Source organism: Antechinus flavipes, chromosome 2, assembly GCF_016432865.1.
Source record: "Antechinus flavipes isolate AdamAnt ecotype Samford, QLD, Australia chromosome 2, AdamAnt_v2, whole genome shotgun sequence".
NCBI classification, from domain to species: Eukaryota; Metazoa; Chordata; class Mammalia; order Dasyuromorphia; family Dasyuridae; genus Antechinus; species Antechinus flavipes.
Genome location: NC_067399.1, coordinates 112570505 through 112593242, shown reverse-complemented (window position 1 = coordinate 112593242; position 22738 = coordinate 112570505). Strand labels below are relative to the sequence as shown.

At 33.2% G+C, this 22738-nt stretch overlaps 1 protein-coding gene across 15 annotated transcripts in view; it reads right to left on the bottom strand.

Annotated features, from left to right (window-relative positions):
• EHBP1 (EH domain binding protein 1) overlaps positions 1–22738 on the bottom strand; it is a 394259-nt gene that overhangs the window by 174403 nt on the left and 197118 nt on the right. For all 15 annotated transcript variants that reach the window (XM_051975359.1, XM_051975374.1, XM_051975362.1 and 12 more), the window contains one exon: positions 8560–8752. In XM_051975359.1, the coding sequence (XP_051831319.1) occupies positions 8560–8752 (193 nt within the window). The remainder of the gene's footprint in view (positions 1–8559; positions 8753–22738) is intronic.

Sequence of the window (22738 nt, the reverse complement as noted above, 5' to 3'; positions counted from 1 at the left end):
AATCCTCAAGATCAGGCAATAGTAGAGAGGAAAAACAGACATTAAGACGCTGCTCCAAAAACAAAAGAAAGGGGGAGCCACAGGTAACCCTAGAGAACTTCTAAATCTAGACCTTTATACTATTAGCTTCTTGATTTTTGACAAAGATGTGGGCCAAAGAGTGGGCAGGGCATTTTTTCTCCAAGCATATATATAATATATTAATAGAGTATGGTCCAATTACTATTTAGCCTCACGTGCTTGGACCTCAGTGCATCAACTCAAGCCTCAGCCTATTACATCATGAACAATGTTAGTGTTCCTGTTTTTGCTTCCAAAATTTTAAATTTACCTTTTAATTTCATCTTTGTTAATCTAATGGGTATGAAGTAAAAATTTATTACTATTTTCATTTAAATTTTACCAACTATTATTGATTTGAAGCATTTTTTTACATATGTAGATACCTTACTTTACTTCCTCTGAAAATTTTGTTCATCTACTATGATTATTTTTTTATTGTAGAAAGGTTTTTGTTTTTATGTGTTTGAATCAATTATATATCTTGGATATGAGACTTTTATCAGAATAATTTGTTGCAAGGATTTTTAAAATGCATTTATTCATTTTTAGGTTTGGATGTATATTCATAATGGGAGAGAAAAATCAGAACAAAAGGGGAAAAAAAACACAAGAAAAAAAAATAAGAAAAAATGATGAAAATAATATGCATTGATCCACATTCAGTCTCCATAGTGCTCTCTCTGGGTGTATATGGGTGTTTTCCATACAAAGTTTATTGGAATTGCCTGAGAATAACCAAGTATAGCATGGTTGACTGTCATACAATTTTGTTGTTGCTTTATACAATGGTTCCCTGGTTCTGCTTGCTTCATGCAGCATCAGTTCATGTAAATCTTTCCAAGCTTTTCTAAAATCAGCTTGTTCTCTTTTTATAGAACAGTAATATTCATATATCATAACTTATTTAGCCATTTCCCAATTAATGGGCAGCTATTATAAATGCATATCCTGTGATTGAAAAGATTGACTCTTCAGGTCAAAAAGAGAGAAAATACACTCCTTTTAATTTGGAAAAAATTAAAGATTTGAAAAAGGGTTGCACGCTTTATGGGGCTACATCATCTTATGTGAAGATGTTACTGGATAATTTGTCTTATGAAATCCTAACCCCGAATGACTGGAAATCCATAACGAAAACTTGTCTAGAACCAGGACAAAATTTATTGTGGCTTTCGGAGTTTCATGAATTATGTAGGATTCAAGCCCAACGCAATAGGCAAACAGGAGCTATTGTACAAATCACTTTTGACCAACTAGCTGGTGACGGTCAGTATGCAGAGAGTTCAGAACAGATTTATTATCCCACAACAGTGTATGAGCAAATTTCTAAGGCTGCAATAAAAGCTTGGAATTCTCTCCCTGGACAGAAAGATGGAAATAATGCTTTCACAAAAATAGAGCAAGGTCCCAATGAACCTTTTGCAGATTTTGTGGGACGTTTACAGACAGCTATCATAAGAACAAATGGAGAAAATGCAATAACAGACATCTTGATAAGGCAACTTGCTAAGGAAAATGCTAATGAGGTTTGCAGAAGAATTATACTAGGACTGCGCAAGGATGCTCCTTTAGAGGAACTCATAAGACGCTGTGCCACAGTGGACACAGGTGCCTTTTATAGCCAGGCTATGATGCAGACTTCCCAAAATCCAAACATGAGAAGACAGAATCCCTCTTGGCAAGGGACTTCCAGAGAGACTCGTAGATGCTTTCAGTGTGGAAAAGTAGGACATCTGAAAGCTCAATGTTGGTATAGAGATAGAATGGGAAGACAAGGTGGGAGAACAAGACCCCAAACCCCATGTCCAAAATGCAACAGAGGCTTCCATTGGGCCTCAGAATGCAGACAGATTCAGGGAAACGGGATGAGGGGCCCAGCCCCAGGGCCCAAGGCAAAAAACACTTGGGGCATGATGGCAGCCAATGGTGCACCCAGAGAGTGCCTAGAAGTCCAGTACCCAGACATGACCAATCAACCAGAAAGCCATATGATGGGAGAAGGGGATTACACAGTCAACCAGCCAGGAAGCAACCTGATGGCAGAAGGGAATTACAATTGGGGAGAATAGAGCTGTATGCAGCTGGGACAACTGAGATACCCCCTGGAGAGGTGAAATCTGTTCCTCTCCAGCCTATGGATCCCTTACCTCCAGGCACAGTAGGCTTGACCATTTCACCTTCTTGTATGTACAAAACAGTGTCCATCCACACACTGATATGGGAAACTGGGGAATGTGTAGATAATATCCCAGTCACTAATACAGGTAGTCAATGTGTGACTTATCACCCAGGAGACGTAGTAGCATCAGGGTTACTCATACAGAATCCTAATAAGCAGCCTCGTGATAAAAGTTCAGATCTTTTATTATCCCAATATAGCCCGGTTAGCTTAGAGGCCTATCTCTCTGCTTGGTTCCAAGAGCTCTCTCCAAATGTCACCAAATCCAAAGGTTCTGTCCTTCAGCCTCTGCCTCTGCCTTTCTTCTGTCTCCAACAGAGATGGAAGATCTCTCTTATCTCCTTCTGGGGGGCCCAGCCACCAATTTGCCGCGGAGAGAGGGCTTCTGGCGTAGCTCCACTGAAGTCCGTCAAAAGTGTTCTCTGCAGCAGAGTCGTTTCTCTCGAGTCTAGCGCGATCAGCCAGCCAAGAGGAAAAAATGTATTCTGGAATGGCTGTCTCGCCTTATATGTGAACCTTCTGAGAGAATGGGATTATGGGTTTTCTCCCATAGTGCTCTCTGGCCCAAAGAGCTTTAAGGTGTGGACTTTGAGTAAAGGTGGGAACACAAGCCTTGTCTTGATTAGTTCTACTTAGTACCTTGTTTCAGGTTCTGGCCAAAACAACTTCTTGTAAGATTAGATCAACTCTAATTACTTAGCAGTTAGTAAGGATTCCAACATTTGCCACCACAAGAAGAACTGCTACAAACATTTTCTGCACATGTGATTTCTTCTATGATCTCTTTGGGATACAGATCCAGTAATGGCACTGCTTGATCAGAGTATGCATAATTTTATATCCCTTAGCGAATAATTAAATTGTTCTCCCGCATGGTTGAATCATTTCACAGCTCCATCAACAATGTATTAGTGTTCCAGTTTTCCCTTATCCTTTCCAATACTTATAATTAATCCTTATCTCAGCAATTGAGGACTTTGCATTTATCAAATACTAGGCTTCCAGGTTCAAATACTTTTGAATCTTATATATCTAAAAGGTTTCACTGATTGACCTCTCTAATTTTTATAGTACTAAATAATCTTGATTATTGTTAGCTTGTAGTATAGATTGAGATATGAAACTGTTAAGTCTTTATTCATTTTTTCCCATCATTTCCCTTGAGATTCTTGATCTTTAGTTTCTCTAGATGCATTCTATTTTGAAGAGAATTGCTTTTTATACCTTTTCCTGTTGGAATGTGTTATATATAGAAAGGTTGATAATTTAAATGAATTTGTTTTATATCCCATTACTTTACTGAAAAAAAATTTTAATTTTTAGTCGAATTTTTGAGTAAAATAACATGTTATCTATAAAAAGTAACAATTTTTATTTCTTTTTGCTTATGCATATTCCCTGAGACAATTAGTTAATACAATGAATAAAACATTGGAGGAAGTAAAGAAAACCTAAGACCAAATCCTGCTTCAGACACTTAATGATTATGTAACTAAAAGCAAGTTACTTCACTTTCCTCATCTGTAAAACAGAGATAATAACAATGCTATTTCACAATATTTTTATGCTGATCAAATGAGATAAGGTATGATAGCTCTTTGTAAAGCTAAAAGCACTGTTCAAAATAGTAGGTTTTATTATTATTTTAACCTCTTTGCTAATATTTTACCCAAAGCTTTGCATCAATATTCATTAAGTGTGGTGTTCTTCTTTAAAATATAATGGTTCTCTCTGGCAGCAGGTTTCTTGGGGAGGTTTTCTGGAGGCAGCTTTAGTTTCAGTTAAAAGTAATAATCACCCAAATGCAGCCAGGTGCTAAAAGTCAAATCTTTTTGTGTCCTTCAATAAAGCCTGGTTAGTTTTCTTAGAGGCCTCTCTCTCTCTCCTTGGTTCTAAGAGCTCTTGCAGCTTTGTCCTTTGCTTCTGCCTCTGCTTCCTTCAGCCTCCAGCCAGCACAAAGGTGGAAGATGGCATGAATCTCTCTTGCCTCTGAGAGAGGGCTTCTCTCTGAACTGACTTGACGCTTCCCTCTCAATCTTTTCAGCTGAACTCCTCTGACTGGCTCACTGAAGCTCTATTTATGCTCTTCTCCAAGAGTGGGACTATGGGATCCAAAAGTGGGATTATGGGTTTCCTCCCATTATGCTCTCTGGCCCTAAGAGCTTCTTACTTATATAAGCTCTCTACAGGTGTGTGTTAGAGTTCAAATGTTGGAGTTTGTTCTTCTCAGAGCACAGCCGATTTAGAGGCTTAGAGCCCTTCGGATGTCTCCAAATCCAAAGGTTCTGTCCTTCAGCCTCTGCCTCTGCTTTCTTCTGCCTCCAACCAAGACAGAGATGGAAGGTCTCTCTTATCTCCTTCTGGGGAGCCCAGCCACCAACTTGCCGCGGAGAGAGGGCTTCTGGCGTAGCTCCACTGAAATCCGTCAAAAGTGTTCTCTGCACCAGAGTCGTTCCTCTCGAGTCCAGCGCGATCAGCCAGCCAAGAGGAAAAAATGTATTCTGCCATAGATCCCTCATCGCTGGCTTTTTATCTGCCTCTTCTGAGAGAATGGGATTATGGGTTTTCTCCCATAGTGCTCTCTGGCCCAATGACTTTAAGGGAGGTGTGAACTCATTGAACTCCAATGAGTAAAGGTGTGAACACAAGCCTTGTCTTAATTAGTTCTACTTAGTACCTTGTTTCAGGTTCTGGCCAAAACATCTTCTTGTAAGATTAGATCAACTCTAATTACTTAGCAGTTAGTAAGGATTCCAACAGGTGTGAACACAAACATTGTATTTAGTACCTTGTTTTAAGTTCTGGCCCAAATATCTCGTAGGATCAGATCAATCATACTGAACCATGCTAAATTAGATAATTATTATCTCTATCTACTCTAATGACTTAACACTTTGTAAGGATTCCAACATCTTCCTTTAAGAATATTGGTCAATAATTTTCTTTCCCACTTTTATCTCACCCTGGCTTATGGGTATCTTACATAAGACTATATTTGGCTCAAAGAAGGAATTTTATAAGATCTTTTCTTAATCCATTTTTGTAAACCATTAATGTAATGTTAGACTTAGTTTTTCTTTGTTTAATATAGTTCCCCTATAAATATATCTATTTTGGGATGATTTTGTTCATTATTTAAATTCTCTATTTATTATTTGGTTGATTTTGATAAATATACATTTTTATAATTATTCATCCACTTCACCTAAAGTATCATTTTTATTGGCATATAATCAGGCAAACTGTAATGTCCAGACGCTTTCTGGAGGATCTCTGGTTGGGCCTTGGTTTTAGGTGAAGAAGTGATGAAGGCACGAGAGGCACCACGAGGATGGTCAAGGATGGAGTCTGGAATCTGTCTATTTCAAGTCCTCTCAGCCCTTAAATACCTTAGTACGATTACATCACTATAGCACACTGAGCATGTGCCAACTGTAGAACCATTACATCATTACATCACACTAAGTATATGTGAACTAGAGATCCATTATCTTATCAATCACACTGAGTAAACAAACACCCTGCTGTAAGAATCCTTGCTTCAAGTATACCTTTCCCAGAGTTCCCCACTATTTGTGGTCCTCTATAGCAAATAATTTTTAAAAAATTCTTCATTTGTTGTGAATGTTCTTTTTCTTATCAATGGTAATTTTTTAAAAAATTTTTTTGCTACAGTAATGGGCTGAAACTCTTGAAGCTCTTGTTGCAATGAAGTCCCAAGCACTTGAGGCTGATTAGCAATTGGACAATATTCTATTAATATATGCTTGGAGAAAGAATGGCCCTGCCCACTTTCTGTGCAAGTTGGGTGTATTGTATAGGAGATTGCAGACGATTTGGTGGGTAGAGTGAGAGAGGCAGGGGCACTGCTGGCCGGGTTCATGTTGAGATTGCTCTCACTTTGTATCGCCATTCCCCTTCACTCCGCAAAGAATAAAGATCAAGGATTTTCCCTTATTCTGACTCCGGCTGATTTTAATATACTCTGGGTGCTAAACATGGTCATCACATGTTGCCTTACATTTTATTTTATATCTTACAAACTAATTCCTTATTTTATCATTTTAATGTTTTTTATTTTTGTTTTAAAAATATCTAAATTCAAATTTGGTTAGTTTTATTTATTTAGTCAATTTTTTTTTTTTTGGTGGCATACCCAATTCCTTGGTTTGCTCTGTCCCTCTTTTGCTGATGAAAATGTTTAGAGATATGAATTTTTCCCTAAGGATTATTCTGACTGAATTCAAAAGACTCATGATGGAGAATGCTATCCACATTCAGAGAAAAAACCATGGCATCTCAATATAGATCAAACCATACTATTTTCACTTTTTGTTTTTTCTTTCTTATGGTTTTTCCCTTTTGTTGTGATTCTTCTTTCACAACATGAACGATATGTGAGTATGTTTAATGTGAATATACATGTATAATCTCTATCAGACTGCTTGCCATCTTGGAGAGGTTGGGAGGGAAAAAAATCTGGCTAAAAATTAAGTGAATGTTGAAAACTATCTATACATATAATTGGAAAAAATACTATTAAGTAGGGGGGATAAAGGACTATTATGTTTGTACTTGAAAATTCCTAGTATATTGTCTCCTTGATATTTTTTTTCCTTAATGAAGTTATCTGATTTTAAAAAATAATTTGTTTAATGACCCCTTAATTCTTCAGAATTAAATCACTTAATATCCATTTAAGTTTGAATGTTTTTAATCTTTTTGTTTTTCTCCTTTTGTTGTAAGGAATTTATTGTGAAGTATGATCTAATATTACTATTGTACTTGATCAATTTGCTGTCATTGACAGCTGAGAAATATACACATTCCATTATCTACCTATTAAACAATCATGAGAAATTTATCATGTCTATCTTTTCTAATACTGTATTTAATTCCTAAAGTTATTTCCTTTTTATCTATTTGGTATAATTGTTTGTCTGAAAGTGTTATAATGAGGTCCCTAACTCATATTTTTGCTATTTTAGTGGAATAACCTTTTCCCAAAAATACTCATATACTATACTATATTATAAGCATCATATTTATTATTATCATCACTTCATTATTATTAGTGCTTTTAAGCATAATTGATTTGCTCTACTTTTTTCAGCAGTCTCTTTCTACTATTGCCTGATCTGGGATTATTTACATATGTCTATTTAAAATGATTACTATGTAAAGTATAGAATTTAATTCTCTTTAATTTATGAGTGCTTTATATCATTAAAAGATATTTATGGTTTGCTTAAACAAAATTTACTTCATACCCAAACTGCCAAGTAAAATGATATAAATTATAGACCAAAAGAAGAAGAAGAAAAACTCTGGCATTTAATTAGACCATACATATGAATGTACACACATGCATATAATTTTGATATTTTATTTCCTACTTGTAAATGCTTAAGTACATGTACAAATACAATTAGCTGCTTATATAAGGAAAAAGGAAAAATATATGATGTGGTAAAAAAAATTATAAATGATTCTTCTTAAGTTTGATTAGCAATTTTGAGGGGCAATTTTCTGTTACCTTTGAATGACTGCAAATCTCCAAAAGTAAAAAGTGGTTTTGAAATGATCTTTCAAATGTTAAAAGCAGAAAAAAAAAAGGCTCTTTTTTATTAGGAAGTAAGAAAAAAAGCATTATCTATAGAATTATTTGAATAAATATTACAGATTGAAGAAGTTAGCTTTACAAAAGTTATAACTATGAAAAGTTAAAATTAAAAAACAACATTTTTATTGCATTTAGAACACTTATTTAAAATTAAATTATTTAAAAGTTTCAGGCTCTGTTCAGTTTTTGAAATAATTTTCCTTTCTCATTCCATATTAATTATTATGCATTAAATTCTATGTGCAAAAAAGGCAGATCAAGATTTAAGTGAGTATTAATCAATCAGAAAACAACTTTTTCCAAGTGAAATTCTCAGTTCAACAAAGCATTTCTGAACCAAATAAGCTTACTAGAAGATGATTTCTATTCCTTACTCTATATTAGAAAAAAATGATTCTATACATCTTAGAACTTTTTCTTTAAGCTACATCTACCAATGCTGTAATAATTATTGCTTTTGTTATTTTTTTTCTATTGACTTCATAAGAGCACTCACAAAATTTTAAATATACACCTAATGTGTTTATGTTGGTGTGGACATAAATCATGACAATATACCCATTAAATTACATATAAATACATTCATTTAGGTAACAGTATGGTAAAACAAGTTTTATATTTATTTTTGTTTAAACTTTGGGGAAAAAAAGGCATGAAAAGGTCAACACTTATTTCATTAAATACCAAAACCTACCTTAGGTGAAGATGTGAGATCGGCTCCTGCAGAGACCACAGTGATCTCTCTTGTCCTTCCTTCTGTCCTTGGGAAGCGTCCTGGTGGCTCTGGGGCCTTTCTTTTCATTTTCTTTTCAGTTTCTGGTTCTGGAGTTGGACTCACCCAATTATTTGGAGTAGGGATTAGTTTGGGTTCATAAAAAGGATTTGACCTATGTGAAAAAATAAAAGAATTGTTGATAATCATTTTAAGCTTTTTAACTCCCAGAAGGCAAAAACAGATACAAAATATCTTATATTTTCATGTCAAGTTAGAGTTTTCAAGTGTATTCATAAATGTGATTTCATTTTATCCTAGAAACAACCTTATGGGATATGAAGGAGAGAATACTGACCTGGCTCTTAAATTAAAGCAACTTTCACTCAAGAAAATATCGTTTTAATATTCTGCAGTAAAAATAATTCTTATCTTAAATAACAAAGAAACAACATGAGTAATGGAAAGAGTACAAGCCTTGGAGACAAGGCTTTTTTTTTGTTAGTCTTTTTTCTGACATCTCCTGGGACAAGTCATTTAACCTCTTAGTGGTACAGGCAACTCTCTGAGAATATGTTAAGGTTGAATTCTATATAATGAAATCACAGATCAGGACAAAAAAATACATCTAATGGTGTTATTATGTATAATTGAAAAACTCAAATTTATCAATACAAATAGGGAAAGTTTTTAATTTCATAGATTATTTGGCTTGTAATTATATATGAAATATTGATGGAATTACTCCCTGGAGCAGGCATTGATAGGAATCAGTTTAGCCCTTTGGTCCCATTCTCTGGGGAGGTCTTTCAGTCAGAAATTCAAGTTATAATCAAATCCATGAGGCCCACTCTCTGCAGAGGTCATGATCTGTCAGGATCTGTCAGAAATCTCAGCCATGTTCCTGAGGTTCAATTTCCCCTATAAATTTGTTCATGACTCATGTCATCTTTGCTGATCCTCACTGGTATGGTCCACTATGGACAGCACTCTGCCTCATAATATCTTTCCCTTCACCCCTCCCTCTATGCCACATGGTATCTCTCATCTTCCCACCATGCTTCATGGTGTTTTTCTTCTTATCCCCCACTATGCCTTATGGTATTTCTCCTTTTAGTCACTAACTCTTTTAGGGCGTTTCTAGCCAAGGGATAAATACTCCAACCTCATGGGGTGTTCCCTTTCTTCTGGATAATTGTGAGTTACACTAGGAACTTATCTTTTCCATCATTCTTTGCTACATGCTTTCCCAATTCTATTTAATATTTACCACTACTGCTGTCTATTGTATCTCTTCATTTTGTCAATAACATCACTTCCTAAATAAACATCTTTTGTCAAAGGAAAAAATGTCTCTGCATTGTGAATCTTCATATGACCAAACCCCAACATTTGGTGATTAATCACCAAATCTCAATATTTGGTGCATATCATTTGTTATCTCAACCACATCATTATGGATAACCTCTTAGTGAAATGATATAAGTAAGGAAAATAATTAATTTAAATTATATAATACAATCATTAATTGGTCTCACTTTAAATTTCTTTCTTTTTTTATAAATGGTTAACTCCTTTTAAGAAATGCATTGAAGAATGTGAATATCAAAAAAGATAGCAGCCTAGACATTTACTTTTATTCCTACAACTTTTCAAACTTCTCCAAAATAGAAATTAGGCACCAAAGATAAAGTAATTTCAGCTGTTTCCATGGTCAAATCACGAAATGATACCAAATCACGAAATGATAGTACCCTTCCCCTATCTCTTACACTAACGGCAGCAAAGATGCATTAACAACAAAAGTTTATAGCAAAACCAACTCCCAGTGAACAGAATAAGGAGAACATTGCACACAGTAACATCAATATTTACAATGATCAACTGTGAATAATTTATAGATTCTCAGCAACACAATGATCCAAGAATTTTTTTTCAGAAAAATGCTTGATGGAGTCTGAATGCAGGTGAGACTAAACATATTAAAAAAAAAAAAAACTTTTTCTTCTTTTGTGTGTTTTCTTTTCCATGTTGGTTAATATGAAAATACATTTTGCATGAGATTACATATTTATATTTTATATCAAATTGCTTGCCTTCTAAAGGAGGAAAAAGGGGAGGAAAGTAAAAGAAATGGAATTCAAAACTTTTAAAAATTAATGTAAAAATTGTTTTTACATATAATTGGAAAAATATAAATTTTCTTAAAAAAAAAAAAAAAAAGAAACAACCTTGGTCCCCTCTCCCTCCTTCTACTGCTATAGCAACATAGCTCCAGGCTGTGGAATTTTGCTCAGGTCTTGACTACCGTCTTGACTATTACCCTTCTGGAGTAAAAGCCTGCCAGGGGCTGGAGCCTGAATATACCAATCAGTATTGGAACTGGTACAGAATTAGTACATTGCTAAATTGCCAGTGCTGAACCAAATAATTAAGAAAAAGAGGGACTGGGACCAGTCACCAGAACAAGATGTCATATGTGAGAGACGTTGTACAGCACTAAAGTGCAAGGGAAAGCATAGCATCCAACTGGGATTAGCTCTGGTCATCCAAAAGCCAATTGGGGAAAAAATTTAGGGTGAAGATTGAATTGCCAAGAATGGGAGGAGCCTGGGTGGTTCTGAGATCTAGAACTCAGTAAGAGTTCAGTCAGATAAGAGGAAGTCAGAAAGTAATAGGGCAAAAGGTGGGCGGGGAGAAGGGGGAGATTGAAAGTATTAAAGATTTTAAGAAGTCTCAAAGACCTTGAAGAAAAACAGATGGATAGTAACAACAAAAGAATATATAGTTTCCAGATTTCATAAGTGATTTCAAGAACTTGTGAATACTATAAAACAAACAAAAATTAGCCAAAACTTGATGAGAGATAGAATACCGTGGAATTTGAGAACATGCAACAACAAGAAGCTATTCCTAAGTGGCTTAAAAGAGAAATGAGAATTATAAGAGTAGAACAGCAAAAAAAGAAAAAGAAAAAGAAAAAACAATAGAACAGAAAAACTTGTATCTGCAATGGCTAATATCATCAAACAAAAGAATGGAGGATAGATTAGGAATGCAGAAGTAACGAAGTGAAGGATGATCTAGAAGAAAAAAAAGCAAAAATAACAAGAACATTAAAGGTATATATATTTCACTATGTAAACCAAAAAATACTAAACTTGAAGAAAAGATACACAAAGACAACCTAACCATCATAAGTCTCTGAAATGAACAGCATAGGCAAGAAAAACTTTAACATCATAAAAAAGAAAATAATAAAAAAAGAACTTACTTGAATTTTTGAACACAGAAAATAAAATTCCAAATGAAAGAATTCAGATTATCTAAAAATTAACCAAAAAATCTCGTCTACAAATTTCAAAACATATAGTAGTTAAATTTAATAATTCAATTCAGAAAAAAAGTTCTACAAGCTATCAGGTGAAAAGTACAAAGGAAAGTATATTCAAATAATTCAAGATATATTCAAATAACTATTCAGCATCTATTAGAAAAAAGGACGAGGAAATGAAAAAGTGTGTTCTGAAAAGAAATGATGCAGCCAGGAATAACCTATCATAAATAACCATACTGGACAAAATATAGATATATACTTATTCCAGAGGAAAGTGAAATATTTTTAGAAACAAAACCAGAATTGAAGAGATTGTTTGCTTTTCAAACACTCTAAATAACAACAACAACAACAAAAAAAAAAAAAAAAAAAAAAAAAGAAAAGAAAAGAAAAGAAAAGGAAAAGAGAATAAATGCAGGATAACAACACAATGACAACAGAAATATGCCTACAAAAAGCTAGGGGTGGGATTTAAGGTGCAGTTTGAGGTAAGAAGAAGGATATCTTTTGAGTTTGCACATTCCTTTCCCTTCCTTACTTTATTTTCGTAAGTTGCCTCCTTCCCCAGTTCTGGATAGCATCAGGATGGGAGGCAGACCTAGATGAACAAATCTAGTTGAAGCGATAGTGAAAAGGAAGACAGAGGTCATTAAGGACAAACCTGACATCCTGTCTATAGATAAATACTTATTTTGTGGGACAACATTGAGGCAGTATTACAACATGGGAGGAAAAGAATGCATTTGATGCTTTAGCATCAAATCAAGGGCTAATGATGGGGGAAGTGACCTATGCTCTCAAAAAGAGAAGAGTTTACAAGAGAATGGGTAAGGAGTTGAGGGGAAAAAAAATGGGTGGGAGAAATAAAAGGAGGCCTCACTCTGGAGGTAGGAGAGGGTTCCACTGAGGAATGCTGCTAGAGGTAAAGAAAGAAAAGGCCAGGGAAATCAGTGCTTGAAAAGTGTACTTCTATTCAGAAGGGGAACCCCAATTGGAATCCCTGGGGATTACTGGCACATAGATGAGTGGAAAAGCATGAACATAGGGGAAGATATTTTTTGACTAAGGTAGGAAAAAAAATCAGCATGAAAGGGTATAAATCAGTGGTGGAGGAAAAGTTCTACCAAGGGGCAGTGTCATCTCTAACAAATGCACTGAATGGTATTGTTTTGAGAGTGAAGAACAATGGAAAAGGGAAACTCATGGTCTAAGACTTACAATGTAGGGGCAGAAAGCATATAGAGGGGAAAGCATAGAATGGACACCTTGAAGCTTTGATTGTATGAAGCATATAGAGAGAAAAGAGACCAGATGATTATAGGGCTCATTAACTAGAGAATGAGGGTATAGAGTAAATAGAAAAAGAAAATGGATAGTGAAGAGACAAAAGAAATCCTTAGAAAGGGGCAAAAAAAAAAAAAATGAAATAAAAACCCCCACAATGAATAGGACTAGCTAAAGGGGAAGAGAGGAATAAAAATCTACTTGACTGAGGAAAAAAGAGGGGGAAGAAATATATAACTAAACATAAGCAGGAGAATGTAACTAATTAGCTATTTACCCCTAAAGAAAAAAGTTTGCCAAACGAGAACAATCAGGGATGAAGGAAAGAGAGCCAGTGGGAATAGGGTCACCTTAAAAAAATTAAAATAACTGAAAGGACATAATACTGTGTTAATAGCATCACAAAATAAAATATCTTAACTTGAAAAAACCAACAATTTTAGAGCCAAATGAAAGAAAATATAAATGTGAATGATTAAATATTCCAATAAAGTGAAAAAGAGCAACAGATTGGATATGAGTGAAGAAAAAAAACCCTGTCTTCCAAGGAACACAAAATACTTGGATAGATTCAATTACAAAGCACTTCTTAAAGAAATAAAGAACAACCTAAATAGCATAAGGAATATTCAATCCTCAAAACTAGGCTACACCAGTATAACAAAAATGACAATACTACCAAAATTAATTTGTGCTTTTAATGTTATGCCAATCAAATTACAAAAGGGATACTTTACAAAACCTGATTTTAAAAATTTACCTGAAAAAGTAAAAATATGGAATATTTTTACTAATGGATTGTCAGAGGAACATCTCAAAAAAAAAACTATAAAGTATTCAGACACATGAAAAAATGCTCTAAATGGCTAATAAAAGAAATGCAAATTTAAGCCACCCTGAGATTTTACTTTACTTCCTAAGAACTGACAAAGATAATGAAAAATGGCAACAGTCAATGTTGAATACTGTTGCCATTTTTCATTATCTTTGGCAGTTCTTAGGTCAGTTCTTAGTCCCAATGTTGAAGGGGTTATAGAAAGACAGGTATAGCCACATATATTTTAGAGAAGCTGAGATCATAATTATAAAATCATTTTCAAAAAAATTACAGCATGATACGCAGTATTTCCATTAACAATAATTGGTTTTTAAAACCTTTTATCTACTGAAGGCATTTGGCTATAATTCTGTATTACAATTAATATTAACAATATTTAGCCTTAAGATAGACATTGTAAGGTTTGTAAAGATTTTTCTAAATATAACCATATTATATATTATTTATATAATAAATAACAACCCTGGAGATAAGTACTGTTACTATCTTCATTTTACAGATGAGAAATATGCTTTAGAGTTTATTCAATTCTGCAACAAAACCGATTTAAGTATTCTTTGCCTAAGTGCTTTTAGCTGCCAAGAATTCTTCTCCTTTCCCAGTTTTCCACTGACATATAGCTGATGTCACTTAAAATAATCACAGTGTGAAGTTATGTATTATATTTTATCTTTCCCCTTATAAGTAGAGCTTTTAGAGCTCTTTTTGGAGCTTTTTTTTAGAGCTAGCCCAACATCTTTGAAGTCTATGAGATGATAAAATCATTTTCACTCTGACTTTTTTGCATTTGTGGCAATATCTCTAGCAAATAGTTAATTTTTATGAAAGTTCCATACGATCCTGATATATGTTTATTCTTTTCCAATCCCATTAAGAAGATACTTTAAGTCTTTAGTTCTAGTTTCACCTGCACTTTGTTTAGTTTCATGTTTTCCCTTTGTTAATCTTGCTATTAGAATTATCCAAAACTGAGAGAGGAACACTGAAGTCTCCTACTGGTTACTAATGTATTCTTATAGCTCAGTTACTACTTCCTTTATGAAATTAGATGGCATTTGAAAACATATATGATAGTACTAGATTTGTTGTTTACAATTCCTTTTAGCATGATGTAGTTTCCTATTTCTTTGTTTTTTTTTTTTTTTTTTAGTTTTTTTTTTTTTTTTAATATTGATAACATGACTGCAACTTTGGCTTTTTTTGACCCATTTGATGAATAATAAAATTTTCTATGCCCTCAGTTTTATTCCATGTATGCTTCTGTTTTATGTGTTTCCTTTAAGTAACAGATTGCAGGATTATGTCTTCTTAGTCAATGTCATTTTGTTCATTTAATGGATTGTTCGATACATTCACTATTTAAACTTATGAAAGTCAGAGTTATATTTTCCTTCATTTGCCTCTAATAATGTTTTCTCCAAGTTATGACTTATTTTCCTCTTTGACCAAAAACATAGTTTTGACTTTTCAGTTACATTATCTTTTCTAAAGAGACTTTATTTTCTCAGCTTCTCCTCCTTTCTTCCCAAATTCCCTTTCTCCTATTTGTTATTTCTTCTCCTTTTTTTCTTTTTAGTCATGTAGATTCCTTCTTCCTCTCCTCTCCTTCAGCTAATCTTTCATAGGTCCCCCCCCCCAATTTTATTTCAATTTTTGTGCTCCTTTACAGAAATGATTTTTTTTCCCCTCAACTTGTTACCCACCCTCCCCTTTTGTCTATTTTAGAGCTTTCTTTGGCTCAGTTTCTACGCTTTTTTATTCCTTCTCTATTCTCTGCATTCCTCATGGAACAAAATGGCAGGACCCATATTCATGATCCCTAGTTATTTAGTCCATTTAGATCCTTGTTATTCAGTCCACTTAGATCCTCTCTCTACTCAACTTAACCAAGACACAATACATATTCCCTTTAGTTCTCCTTGATGAAGGGGAAGGTGAATGAAAGAAGTATTTATATAATGTCTACTATGTGCCAAATAATGTGTTAAGTTCTTTTTACAAATATTATGCCAACTTGGTCCTTACAAAAATTCTGTAAGATAGATGCTAGTATTATCCCCACAGTACAATTTTACAGTTCTCAATGTACAATTTAATTTGAAAATGTTCTTAAGAATTCCATTTCAAAAAATCTTTCTGAAAAAGCATAATCATACTAGAAATAATTAGTTCTATTTTCTTGGAGACTGAATTGAATTTTTAAAAACATGAATTAAAAGTTATTCATGAATACTGACATTCTACAACTTTGCTTGGAAACAATAAACAATTTCTAATGGAAGTTCTGTAGCAAATCAAATCATGAAGTCTGGAGCATAATACCTACCTAAAGGATTATTTCCAAAAAAATTAGACTTAGGTGATTAAAAGGGATTCAGAAACACACACACAAAAAATTGGGGGTAGGTGAGTGAAGATGTGTTTGAGATATTCTTACTCAATGTTTACTGAATGCAAAAGAAATCAAAGCAATGTCAAAATAACCAGTTAAAAAAATTGTTGGATATATTCTGTGAAAAGAAAAAAAGAAACCAAACAAAAGCATATAATCTGAAACAGAAGTCTCAAATGTATTTATCAATCTTACTAAGTTTTACTAACAAACCATTTAAGTTATCTTAAAATACTAAAGGAATTCGAAAGCAAGTGATAATAAAGAATAAGGGCATGGAAAAACTGTAACAGAAATCTTTTATCTTGTTTTATTACTATCCTTTTTGTTGTATTACTAGAATCAATGGATTTTTTACAGATTAGTTACATGAACTGTACACAAGATTTTTAGAAGTCAAACTGAAACTTTAATAGCAATTCAAGTTATTTTACTATACAAGTGTGCCCAATGTTAAAGAAAACTCCCCACATAAAACACTCTATGTTCCAACATAATATGTGGGTTACATATTCACTGAAATATTCTTGTTAATGACCATGTGTCCAGTTCATTTTATATTATTTAACAAAAAGTCAATATGTATACACACACTTATACATACATTTAAAAAAGCCATTTGTGTAAAAAATAAGTACACTTGTATCAGAATGTTTTTGTATAAAATGTTATATAAAATATGATATGAAGGATTGGGTTTGAAAATATTCTTATTAGCATGATATTTTTATTTGTAGTATACTATTCAGGATTTGGTTTATGTAATTGTAACAGTACACGAATTATCCAGCTAATGGATTATATGAATTCCGTGATTTTTGCTCCCTATTTCTGATATGTCTGTCTACCTGTTGGATCTTTAAATATTTACATGCTTCTACCAAAGAGAAGGCAGTCAGGAAGCAATAATTCAAATTCAAATTTCTAAGGTCAATAATTAAATTTTCTATCAATCATACTTATATATTCTTAATAACATAGAATGATAGATAGACTTTTCTTTTGGTATATACAAATTTGGTCAGTAATACATGAATTAGGTTGGAACAATAGTCTGATTTTTTTTCAATTAGTCAGTGAAAGATGAATAATCTTAATTATGAAGAATGAAATTCTAATGAAACAACTAATTATGATTTAAATGAGAAAGAAAAAGAGTAGCTTAAAAAACCTATCAATGCAACTCTATTTGTCAGTCATCAATCTAGTCAGATTCTTAAATGGTATAGATAAAAAATGGAAGGAAGTATTATTATTTGAAAATGAATTTTAAAAGAAGAACATAGTCTCATTATATTAATAGCAAGAGTGCTAATGTTAAAATAAGGATAGCAGCATTAGAAGAATATATTATTTTATCCAAAAGCAAGCAAATGACTGTGAGGTTAGAAATAATGTGAAAGTAAAAGGTCTTCCAAATACATAACACACTGAAAGAAATTTTTCAATAGCATTGTTTAAAAAATTAGAATACTGATAAAATCAATATATCATTGAAAATGTTTAATCACAAAGGAATTTACTAGGTAATCCTCAGAATTTCACTGTTAAACAAAGAAAGTCATTTATTTCTATCAAGGAAAATCCATTAGAATATAGTATTATAGAATATAGAATATAGAATATAGTATTCCACCACATTTTAAAAAATAATTATAACTTTTTATTGACAGAATCCATGCCAGGGTAATTTTTTATATCATCCTTTGCACTCACTTCTGTTCCGATTTTTCCCCTCCCTCCTTCCACCCCCTCTCCCACATGGAAACAATCCTACACATGTTAAATATGTCACAGTATATCCTAGATACAATATATGTGTGCAGAACCGAACAGTTCTCTTGTTGCACAGGAAGAATTGGATTCAGAAGGTAAAAATAACCAGGGAAGAAAAACAAAAATGCAAACAGTTTACATTCATTTCCCTGTGTTCTTTCTTTGGGTGTAACTGCTTCTGTCCATCATTGATCAATTGAAACTGAGTTAGATCTTTTCTTTGTCAAAGAAATCCACCTCCATCAGAATACAACCTCATACAATATCGTTGTTGAAATATATAATGATCTCTTGGTTCTGCTCATTTCACTTAGTATCAGTTCATGTAAGTCTCTCCAAGCCTCTCTGTATTCATCCTGCTGGTCATTTCTTACAGAATAATAATATTCCATAAAATTCATATACCACAATTTATTCAGCCATTCTTCCTATTGATGGCCATCCATTCATTTTCCAGTTTCTAGCCACTACAAACAGGGCTGCCACAAATATTTTGGCACATAGAGGTCCCTTCCCCTTCTTTAGTATCTCTTTGGGGTATAAGCCTGATAGTAACAGGACCAGATGGATTTACATGTGAATTCTACCAAACATTTTAAAAACAATTAACTCCAATGCTAAATAAACTATTTGAAAAAATAGGGATTGAAGGAGTCCTACCAAATTCCTTTTACGGCACAGACATGGTACTGATACCTAAACCAGGTAGGTTGAAAACAGAGAAAGAAAATTATAGACCAATCTCCCTAATGAACATTGATGTTAAAATCTTAAATAAAATATTAGCAAAAAGATTACAGAAAATCCCCAGGATAATACACTGTGACCAAGTAGGATTTATACCAGGAATGCAGGGCTGGTTCAATATTAGGAAAAGTATTAGCATCACTGACTATATCAATAACCAAACTAACAAAAACCATTTGATCATCTCAATAGATGCAGAAAAAGCATTTAATAAAACCCAACATCCATTCCTAATAAAAACACTTGAAAGGATAGGAATAAATGGACTTTTCCTTAAAATAGTCAAAAGCATATATTTAAAACCATCAGTAAGCATCATATGCAATGGGGAAAAACTGGAACCTTTCCCAGTAAGATCTGGAGTGAAGCAAGGTTGCCCACTATCACTATTATTATTCAATATTGTATTAGAAATGCTAGCCTCTGCAATAAGAGTTGAGGAGATTAAAGGAATTAGAATAGGCAATGAGGAAACCAAACTATCACTCCTTGCAGATGACACTTAGAGAACCCCAGAGATTCTACTAAAAAGCTATTAGAAATAAATCATAACTTTAACAAAGTTGCAGGATACAAAATAAATCCCCATAAATCCTCAGCATTTTTATACATCACCAACAAAATCCAACAGCAAGAGATACAAAGAGAAATTCCATTCAAAATAACTGTCGATAGCATAAAATATTTGGGAATCTATCTATCAAAAGAAAGTCAGGAATTATATGAGCAAAATTACAAAAAAACTTTCCACACAAATAAAGTCAGATTTAAATAACTGGAAAAATATTAAGTGCTCTTGGATAGGCTGAGCGAATATAATAAAGATGACAATACTCCCTAAACTAATCTATTTATTTAGTGCTATACCAATCAGACTTCCAAGAAAAAATAAGAAAATTCATATGGAAGAACAAAAGATTGAGAATCTCAAGGGAATTAATGAAAAAAAATCAAATGAAAGTGACCTAGATGTACCTGATCTAAAACTATATTATAAGGCAGCAGTCACCAAAACCAGTTGGTATTGGCTAAGAAATAGATTAGTTGATCAGTGGAATAGGTTAGGTTCACAAGACTAAATAGTCAACTATAGCAATCTAGTGTTTGGCAAACCCAAAGATCCTAACTTTTGGGATAAGAATTCATTATTTGACAAAAACTGCTGGGATAACTGGAAATTAGTATGGCAGAAATTAGGCATGGACCTATACTTAACACCGTATACCAAGATAAGATCAAAATGGGTCCATGATTTAGGCATAAAGAACAAGATTATAAATAAATTAGAGGATCATAGAATAGTTTATCTCTCAGATTTGTGGAGGAGGAAGAAATTTGTGACCAAAGATGAACTAGAGACCATTATTGATCACAAAATAGAAAATTTTGATTATATCAAATTAAAAAGCCTTTGTACAAACAAAACTAATGCAAACAAGATTAGAAGGAAAGCAACAAACTAGGAAAACATCTTCACAGTTAAAGGTTCTGATAAAGGCCTCATTTCCAAAATATATAGAGAATTGACTCTAATTTATAAGAAATCAAGCCATTCTCCAATTGATAAATGGTCAAAGGATATGAACAGACAATTTTCAGATGATGAAATTGAAACTAAATTTAAATTTATATTTTAAAAGCTCATTCACTGAATCAATTCTATCTATTTTAATTGTTTTTCAGTTGTTCAAAAACATATGCTTTCTTAAGTTTTTCTTCATTAATATATTTTCATTTCCAAGTTCACTTTAATAAAGAATATCTGAAAATTTGCTAACTTCACTAAAAATACTTCTTCTCCCTCTTCCCCACAGGATTACCCTACATTTTACAGGTAAATTATTCTTGATTGGAACTCTTTCTTTTAAAATTTAAAAAATGTTTTTAATTTTTAATTGTTTTAAAATTTTAATAGCAATTCATTTTTTCCCTTTCATATCTTTTGAAAAACAAACAAAACAAAATCACTTGTAACAAATATTCATTGTAGCAAAACAAATTCCCTCACTGTCCATATTTAAAATATAAATTATATTGTCTCATTGTATCCTTTAAATCCAACACCGCTTTGTAATGGATAATAAATTTTATCATCAGTCCTCTGAAATAGATAACATTGATTAGTACCGATTTCAAAGTTGTTTGCCTTTATAGTGTTGCTGTTATAATGTTCTCATTTTACCCATTTCTTCAAAATTGCTTACTTTTATAATACTGTTTTAGTATAAATTGTGCTTCTAGTTCTCATTCACTGTTTACCTACTCATAAAAAGTCTTTTCATTTCTCTCTGAAATCATCTATTTTATTTCTTACATTACAATATAACATTCATATATAATCTACTTAGCCATTCCTTAATTGATGGGCATCCCTATAGTTACCCCTCTCCTTTTTTCACTGCTATAAAAAAGTTGTTATAAGTATTTTTGTACATATGATTTTTTTTTGTATTTCTTTTTGGGGATAGATCTCTATATCTAGGTCAAAGGGCATGCAAACATGCCCTTTTTAAACAAATGTTTAAACAAACACTTAGTATTAGAAGAAACCTAGAAGGTCATCTCAGGTCTCAAAAGCAATGGAAGTCCTTAAAACTACTGAGAGTTAAAACAGATTAAAATGCAATTGGGAAGTGTTTAACAAAATAAATAAAAATAGGGATACAACAAAATGTTAATGTGTGGTTTTCTAAATCAATAAGTGGCCTGCACCCGGTTTGTTTTCTATTTGAGATTTTCACCACTAATCTAGTCTAATACCTTTCATAATCAGATGAAGAATCTGAAGTCCAGAGATGTAAACTCATTAGACCATGTGTCAATTCATTAGGCAGTGTGCATAAGGACCAGCACTTGAATTCACATTCCATGACTCTAGGATCAGCACTTTTTTCTATTTCATTTCAAGATTTTTCTCTTTTTAATAGATGTTTCTACCAAGTATTGTGATATTGAATGATTCCTTTTTTACTGAAACTTACTTTCTGACTACTTGTAGTAATTTTTGTTTGACCTGTCCTTCAACATATTTTTTTCTCTAGTGACTGCTTCAGTATGGAGATGTAAGGTCACACTCAAAGAAGCTAAGTGAGAATATATGCTTGTTGGATATATTTTGTGGGTTAGACAAAATAAGCCTCATTTTGCTAAAACCCTCATTGATTAGTGAGGGTTTACTCAGTTATAATATCAAACTTGAACTAAAAGAATGATGGAATTAGTCTATTTCTAAACAGTAAGGCTTATGACAACATGACACAGTTAACCTATAAGATCAGAGGGTTCAAGAAGACACAGACAAGTAATCAAAAAATACTTATTAAGTACTTCTGTGTCATGTACCATGTTTGGCAGTAGAGGGAGGAGAGATGAAGGGAAAGAGGAAGGAAGGGAAGGAGAAAAGGAGAAAGGGAGGGGGGAAGGGAGGAAGAGAGGAAGGAAGAAAGGGAAGGAGAGAAGGAGAAAGAGAGGGAGGAAGGGAGGAAGAGAGAAAGGAAGGAAGAAAGGGAGGAAGGGAAGGAGGGAGGAAGGGAGGGAGAAAGAAGGTAGGGAAGAAGGAAAGAAGGAAGAGAAGGAGGGAGGGAGAAAAGAAGGAAGGAGGGAAGAAGAAAGGAAAGAAGGAAGGAAGGGAAGAAAGAAGAGAGGAAGGAAGAAAGGGAGGGAGGAAGAAAAGGAAGAAGGAAAGAGGAAGGTCTTATCATGCAAACATCAATTAAACTCTTATTAAAGTTATTACATATTTTCTTTGAAATAGCTCACATTGGATCAAAATGAAATTTCTCATGGG